The sequence below is a fragment of the Nilaparvata lugens genome, chromosome 1 (genome assembly GCF_014356525.2).
Source record: "Nilaparvata lugens isolate BPH chromosome 1, ASM1435652v1, whole genome shotgun sequence".
NCBI lineage: Eukaryota > Metazoa > Arthropoda > Insecta > Hemiptera > Delphacidae > Nilaparvata > Nilaparvata lugens.
Window position 1 is genome coordinate 44,773,190 of NC_052504.1, and position 8,534 is coordinate 44,781,723.

Consider the following 8,534-nt stretch of genomic DNA (forward strand, 5'->3'; position numbering starts at 1 on the left):
ATCGCAGTATTATTTCTTGCAACTCATTTAATCTAGATACTAGATAAATAGGACTACCTATACTGTAGGCTACTGTAAACACAGCAATCATCCACTCGCGTCCAGTGAAAAGTGAATTACAGGTAGGCCTACCTACTCTTCGGATGCCAACTACACAGTACTATAATAACTATTCGATACTGTACTCTTGTTATTGAATAACAACTGGAAAATTTTAGCTCTCAGATAAACAACAAGCGCTATTCCAATTTTCATACAGTATTATTCTATTGATATTACTAGTTAGGTAATCTGGATTCTCTTCGCAACTAAACAAATGACGAGTCTGATTCGATATTCGTTTTCAAAATCAAAATAACAATAATAGGAGTTTGAATGGGATAATTAGTGCATAAACCAACCACTGTTTCCGGTCTACTTTTTTTAAAATTCCATTCTGATTTGATGTAGGCTACAACTGTATTTTTCCATTGAACTCTGTATATTTATTATTTAATAAAGTGCAACATTAGAACTTCTACCATTAATCATTATTATTATTAAAAACGCATAAATGGATGAATATCTATTTGAATCAATAATGCTCAAATTACAATACATAGAATGTCCCTGGATAAAAAAATAATTGACTAAAATATTTCCATAGAAGAAAGGTTCCCCAAGGTTGCTGACAGGAGACACTGTAGTAGTCCATCAAATAATATATTTCTGAGACTTTGGACAATAAAGAGTCTCACACAATGTGACATTACATTGAAGTAATCTTGTTTAATACTTGAATTATTCTTAGTTCATGACATAAGCTGACAATGATGTAATGTCCGCTATCCCATGCCACCCACACCAACAATATATCCTTTGAAATAGTGATCACCACTACAATCAGAGAAAATAATAAACTTGAGTACCTAATAAACGGATGGGCATATAAGGATCCTATCATAGCAGCAATGCGTGTTTCAAGTTAATCGGATAGACTAATCTTTCATGCTAGTCACGCTATTCAATCAATAAAAAACTCCATTGAGACTTGTTTAAATCTTTACAACGCATGAAATCTTCACGTTATACATTATGAAAAACCCAAGCACTTAATGTATAATTCAAGTCATCCCACATTTTGTTGAACTTGGCTTTATTCTAAAAATAACCGTCATTGCAATGAAATCCTGCATTAGAGAATCAAGTGAATAGATGCATTGACGATGAGTTGTCCCTACGGAAGAGTAACTCCTTGATTGTACTAGAAGATTTTTGTTTCAAAACTGCTTTTATACGAGAATTCATTATTACAATCGATTGATTGTGATAATGATAGTTGTGGCCTGAAATTCTAAAGAATTTCACTGCCATGTCAATGTCACAATTATATAAGAAGATTCTTGAATCAACCATTTTCTTAGCAGCTTCTCCAGTCAAAGTTGGGAAAATCAAGTGATGAAATAAAGCATTTGAAATTGGATATTGTAATAGCACTTTCAGTTCAAGTTCTCATGTTCAACTGGTAATAAAGAATAAAAATGTTGACAGATTTACTACGTAGGTATCAAGTCATTAACGTCGAGTTTTCACCGTAATGGTCAGTTCTCATCATTAGTTATATCATAGGCTATAGTACTTCATTGAATTGTTCAAAAAACAAATTTCTTATTCTTGTTTAGTAATTTAGAACTGACTTATTGTAAAATATGTATTGAAAAACCCATCAAGAATAATGGAAATATTGTATGGGTACTTGCTGATGAATTTAGTACAATCATTGTGATATTTTGTCTTGGGCGATACAACAACTGTAACTCAATTATTTTTGTTTTGACATTGAATAATCGATATAAAAAATGAGTTCATTGATCGAGGAGTCTATTTCAACCAATTATTATGAATGAGCTAATCAGTTTTTATCCAAGTTCATCAGAATTACAAAAGTGTGCTTTTAAAATATAAAGAGTTCTGCCACCTTAGCTAGAGATTTTTGTATCTTCACAATACATAAGCTTACAATCATCACTCTTAAGAAATAGAGAAATTATAATTCTCCTGAAATGGCTCATCAAAGCTGGCTTTGACTCATCAAGTATTTGAAATATTGCATTGCATGCATATATTGACTGATCTTCAAGAAAAGTGATTACTGATTTAATCCTTGGAATAAATTATTCTTATCATTTGCATAATGAACATGCATGCTCGCTCCAAGCTTCAACAAGCAAACATCCATTTGTGATGTTAAACCAACCTTCCAATATCTAATACTGTTCAATAGAATTTGATGTTTCAGTTAGACTGATAAACTGCATAGCCACTCTCATCGGTAATGTTTTCAAAAAAATTTATATATGAATGCTTGAGAATAGAATCAATGTAGATATTTGTATATAATAATACAAACAAGAATGTTCGAATTCATTGCATAAATACAAAAAAGTAAACTATCAAAACTTGTAGACGTTCCAGGATTAATAACTCCAACATGAGATAACAAATCCTTCATTAAAATTATAGTTTACCAATAATTATTATAAAAGCTAGATTTTACTTTGAAATGGATAGAACGGGATTCCTTAGAAGAGAAAGATCAAACATTTGATAATAATTTAACTTAATTTATTCACATGTCAGACACCATATGCGCTTACAAATCTCAAGTAAATCTCTTCCTTTCAAGTATAAATGAGAACAGTTCAAATTCTTAAGTATTACAAAATAGAAAATAGTTTAAAATATCTATTCAATTGCTGATAAGTATTCAACAAATCCATATCAATAAAATTAAGGAATAACATGGATAGAATTATACTAATTATGTTTTATGAGCAAATAATATAATACTCTGCTATAAAATAAGATTCATTAGATTACAATAATACGGTCATTTACAATCAACAATTTTATATGGGGGAAATAGTTACAAAAACTAACAATTTTGGTAGATGAAAAACATTAGAAAAAGCGAAATGTTATATATAATACAGAAGGCAAGACCAGCTCGCCATCATAGAAAATATTATACATATTCTACACTTTTAAAAGGTAATCCATAGCAATACTTGAACATTCTCAATACTCTCTTCTATCACAATTCGCATATCCACAGATAGACGCTCTTGGCGCAATTGAGCAAATTCAAATAAAATAGCATTTTTTCTAAAAATTTCAATCCACTTCTGAAGTAAAGTCACAAGAATGGTGGAGCTCTTCTATTGGCCCATTACAGCGCATAAAGCACATCAGTATACACGACTGTAACTTTCTGCTACAACTGAAAATTATAAAATATGACTAGTAACAAAATTGAAGGAGGTACGGTAACCTTTCAATGAAAGCACTGACCAAGTTGTCTTAAGAGTGTTTCTCGCGAGAAATTCACGGCTTATGGATAGATTGCTGCCTTTCGAGTTAGTTATCTAGAATCACCAACTCCAATCAAACAAATGGATTTACTCGGTTTGTAAAAGTGAATATGGTCATTCTCCAATAGAATATTTCAATAAATTAGTTCAATAAATAGATCAACTCAGACACGTCTGCCTGAATATCAATGTTTACATTTGAGTAATCTATATTGTTCAAAGAATAATACAGGTTGGCTCAGATACAGTTGAGAGCAACTGCAAATTTTATGGAGGAAATAAATATTCAAAAATGTATATTGTATGATGAAGTTGAAAACCTGACTTACAGGCATAACATTGAATCTTATCCAAATATTTTTAATAATCATATGTACAAAACTGATGAGATGATGGAGCTTCTCAAACACTTTTGAGTCTCAATGCTACAAATCATACCTATGTAATTGTTGAAACATTAACTCTATCTGCTCAAACTAAAGGTTACCTGCTATAAAAATATTTGGCATAGGAAAACAATTTCAACAAAGATGAAACACACCACATTTATCACACACCACCAACAACACGCACGCCGGTGGAGCAGTGCGGAGAGAGAGAGGTATCTTACACCAGTGAAGATGACCACAAATCAAACAGCTCCGCCGACATCGTTTTGGTAGCGCTTTGTGAGGTATGAAGCAGCATCGGTCATCTGTTCGAGAGCTTGATGCAGTCCGTAGAGGTGTCTTCGAAAGTTCTTTTCCACATTCTGTGTGTAGCTAGGCTTCAGGTTTTCGGATTCGCCCTCGATTCCGGAATCGTTCTCGTTGCCCGCCTCAGAGTCGGTGTCGCTGATGATGGAGTTGGCCGAGTTGGTGGAGGCGATGGATACGGTGGAGGGGCGACGCACGTGGGTCCTGGGGGCGGGGAGGGTGGTGGCGGTGACATCCTCCTCGGGGGCCGGACGACCGTCTTTGCCACTCCACAGCAGCTCGTTTTTGACACAGTTGACGAGCGAGTGCAGACTGTACAGGTCGGTCTTCTCGTCAACACCCTTCAGGCCTGTCTTGTCGGAGGCATCTCCCACCTGCAGGTCCATCAGCCGACAGGGCACCAGGATCGTCTCGTCCATCTCCTGCACGGCCTCCACGAACTTCTCAACAGCCTTCATCACGCTCTGGTTCGAGAACTGAGTCTCCTTCCGGCTCGAGTATCTGCGAAGGTAGTTCCTGCAACACAACAAAAACACAATCTTATAAATAAAAATTGCTGAATGCAACCAACTACCTATTAATAATAACAGTCGCAAGTCGCAAGTAATTTCCGGTGACAATTATTTGAGATTCCCCATAAATAATGAAATAACAAGTAGAGTTACAACACTTGAATTTTACACACCATTGAAATGGTTACGAGAGAAAAGCAAACCTTCAGTTATTTCTCTTATAGGGTGAATAAATAATATACATTAGAGCTATATTCAAACAAATGTATATGTACAACGATTATCATAGATGTTAATTATGTAATGGATGACAATTTAGTGTTTTAACAGTGTTGGAGAAACAGAAAAATGTTAGCCTATATGAGGCTATTTGTGTGAAATTTTTCTAAAGGAATTGGCGATGTTGATAGGCTAAAATTCCTGTCTAGCATTTGACCTAGAATGAATTCGAATAATACTATAGAAATTGTACTAAATGAATAGAATAAATTTATATTACTTGAATCTCATAATATGAAAAATAAATTTATTTTGTTTGCTGAGATTGGTGCCCACTCCATAATTGATTGCTCATAATCGGTGCCCACCAATCTCATAAGCTCTAGTAATCAATAATTGTGTAACAGATTGATCCTACTATAAAACACAACATTTGAAATTTATTCTTCCTTGTTGAATAACATAATAATAATAACGTAACTAATAATAATATGGAAAAATAGAAATTGAAAGCCACCCCTGAGTAAACCGTGTGGGGTCGTTCTTATGATTATCATTAAGAGACATAAGACTTATTATGGTATGTACAAAACAGTGAAAATCTAGCACAATATTGAGCTTAAAGAAAAAAGAAAGAAGGAAAACAGTACAGTGCTCCTTTCGTTATTTGAAACAGTTGTGTAATCGATAAATCATTATATTATTACTACACCGTGGTACCATGCTTTTAACTAATAATTATAAGTCTCAACTTTGAAAAATATTTTTCAATTGATAGATATAACTATATTTGTTTAAAATATTAATTGTACGGACAATACACAGGCTGATGGACAAGAGATATTGGAATCCTTCTCATGTTGTATTGATAGATTCAATATTCAATATAATTATAGAAGATTTAAAAACTATTAGGCGTTTATCTAACAGCAGGATTTTTATCAAGAATTTAGAAACTTATTTAACATAGTCATTTATGGCAGTTCAAGAATACAGAATTTCAAGTTTAACGAGTAGAGAAGATTGATGGAGTTTTATTTTTTCCATTGATTGTCAAAAATTATATTAGTAAAGAGTGGAGTAACAACATTTGAGAATTTTTAGAAACTGATGTTTTGTATCTTAACTTTGAACCGAATGCCCATTTAAAATATCATCATTAATATATTGCTCAAGTCTTTACTGTGATTTATTTCTAAGAGCTTCTGCTAAGATCTTAAGAGAATAAAGAGTCAATTGCTTAATCTTTAAGAGACGAAGAAAAGCGATGATTATCCAATACTGGATGATAATTATATGGAAATAAATGAGATATATAATTTAATTAGGATCTTTGTTTAAAAATAATGATTGATAATTATATTGTATTAATTTGTTTATTATAATGTGTAGCCTAATATTATTTACCGTATATTAGCAATAGTTGGTGAAAACTAGCCTTCAGTAAAAATGTATTTTAATCTTCTTTAGTGAACATGTGCATGTTCAGAAAAATAATTTCAAGTCATTATTGGCGTGGAAGATCTATCTAAACATTATGTAATGAATAACTTCAAAGTGATTGATTTCCTACTTTACCTGCCTCTCAACAATAAGGAATTCCCACACTAAATTACCTATGCATTAAAAATACAATGAACCAATTAAACAAAAGCACTAAAGTAATTTCCCATCAAGTCAAATTGATCAGATTCATTTGGCAGTATTGATAAGTTTTTTATAATGTACCGTAAATATTAAGTTTAAATTCAGTTTCAATCATTTATCCAGTTCCACAAATATTCCTCTAACAATTTTTCAAGGTAACAATTACGGTTCTTTACACTACGGTATCTATTTGTCATCTATATTTTTGAATAAAATAAACATTTTTAGTACGGTATAAATAGCTACAAAAGGTTTTAAGGCAACGGTAAAGTGCGAATCAATTTACTCACATTATTGCTGAAATGAATAACCAACTGATTTTTTTATTATTTTAAAATATGAATCACTGAAAACTTTAAGCTAATATGTGAATTACCAATTATTGATTATTCAGATGAACAGGTAACATGATGTTGGCATTTCAATTTGGCAACAAAAATAATGCAATAAAAAATGCTTGTTATTTTTAAAACTTGAAAGCTACTTCAATTTATTAAAAGTCAAACAAAGAAAACCGCTTTTGGTTAACATAAGATAAATACTGAACAGAAAAGAAAAAGAACGAGAAATGTTGACAAGAGTGACAGTTAACTTAGCTGTATGCTTCTGAAACCTAGAAACTGGATTGAAGGTAAAACTTGTCTGACTGAGGCCTACGTTTGAAGGTATTCAACTTCAACAAGTCTTTCATAATAATTTACCAAACAGAAAAACAAGTTCAGTCCAAAATTTTACAAGGAGTTATGTTCAACTTCAATTAATTAGAATCAAATTCAATCACTTAAGTCAGGATCTACAATAAGCAAAGGAAGGAAAAGTAATTTCTTTTATTTAACATGAGAAATGTTTTGATCTACTACTCCAAAGTTGCTTGACCTAAATTAAGTCAACCAAATATTGCAAAAACTACTGTGAGTCAATTCATGACAAGTAGGCCTAGTACGTTTGCCTACATATAAGTGCAAAGAAATTGTCAAAATGTAAAATATTTTACTAAAAAGTAGATATTGCCAATTAAAACATGCTGTGGAATAACTTTGATAATATTGCTAAAAATTTGAAAGTGTTATCAAGTTTACAAGTTAAGCTAATCAAGTTTAGTTAGGTACTCTTATTACTTTTTTAATTTCGGTTCAACTTATTTCAATAACCAAATATAAATTGAGATGTTATTGTACGATATAGCATAGAAATAAGAAAATATTTATTATTCAACTATTTTGAACATGTATTTTAAACTGAATAGGTATGCCTAAGCTCTGACACGTTCAATAGTAACGCCCAATAAAATTACGATAACAGGCTAGGTATAACAGAAGCAAAGGATTAGGATTTCGTAACCTTCAATTAGAATTCCAAGTAAATTACTTAATATAATATAGTATTAATATAATATAGAATTTAATCTATGTACAAAAGGTAAATGCTAGACTTTAAATAAGTTGTAGAAACAAAATAGAAGTAATAAAAGTGTATTTATCGTGTACCGTATATTTGTGCAATATTGTCACTTTTTTAGCATGAGCATAAAGCATAGCTTTACAGTATGGATGATTATAACTTAGTGAAAGTTGATTTGGGTAATCCAATTATTTAATAGATAATTACCTGTTTGAATCCATGTTTGATGTCACTGTTGGATTTTCACTGAACACGTTAGCTGTCAACATACCACAAAACTTGGATATGCTCTACTTTTCACTCGCTACGCCTAAACAACGGACAGACACACCACTACACTGCACAACTACAGCTGAGAAGCTTCGTGAAATGGGCGCTTGCAGGCGCTTATATTGACTGCTGGTGATGACGTAGGATACTCGAAAACCGGAACGTCGACTGAGCAGTGAGCATTGGCCACCACTTCGACAGTCAAAACATAAAAACAAACGAGTTCATGTTGACCTACACTAACAACTTTGTATGTGAAGTTGCAGGGCTAGTTCGATTGAAAATTTTGTGAACTATGACTTCCCCATTAATTAGAATAAATACCTAACCTGTGTCCACATCCAGAAAATCCATAAAAAGTTGGCGTGGTATCACCAATAGCAATAGATATCACCACTGTGATATGTCTGTCACGCGCCATTATTAGCTAGTTTTGTGGC

At 32.4% G+C, this 8,534-nt stretch overlaps 1 protein-coding gene across 1 annotated transcript; it reads right to left on the reverse strand.

The window, feature by feature from the left end:
* Positions 1 to 2,582: 2,582 nt before the first annotated feature.
* LOC111049850 lies at positions 2,583 to 8,302 on the reverse strand. The gene is made up of 2 exons (XM_022336026.2): positions 8,032 to 8,302; positions 2,583 to 4,561 (listed from the first exon to the last, which is right to left on the reverse strand). The coding sequence occupies exons 1-2, from the start codon at positions 8,091 to 8,093 to the stop codon at positions 3,982 to 3,984; spliced, it is 642 nt and encodes a 213-aa protein (XP_022191718.1). The 5' UTR covers positions 8,094 to 8,302; the 3' UTR covers positions 2,583 to 3,981.
* Between the last annotated feature and the right edge of the window lie 232 nt (positions 8,303 to 8,534).

Coding starts and splice junctions, on each gene's coding strand:
- LOC111049850 (XM_022336026.2), bottom strand. CDS start 8,093: ATGTTGACAGCTAACGTGTTCAGTGAAAATCCAACAGTGACATCAAAC. Junction 4,562..8,031: donor TCAAACATGGATTCAAACAG/GTAATTATCTAT, acceptor GTTGTGTTGCAG/GAACTACCTTCGCAGATACT.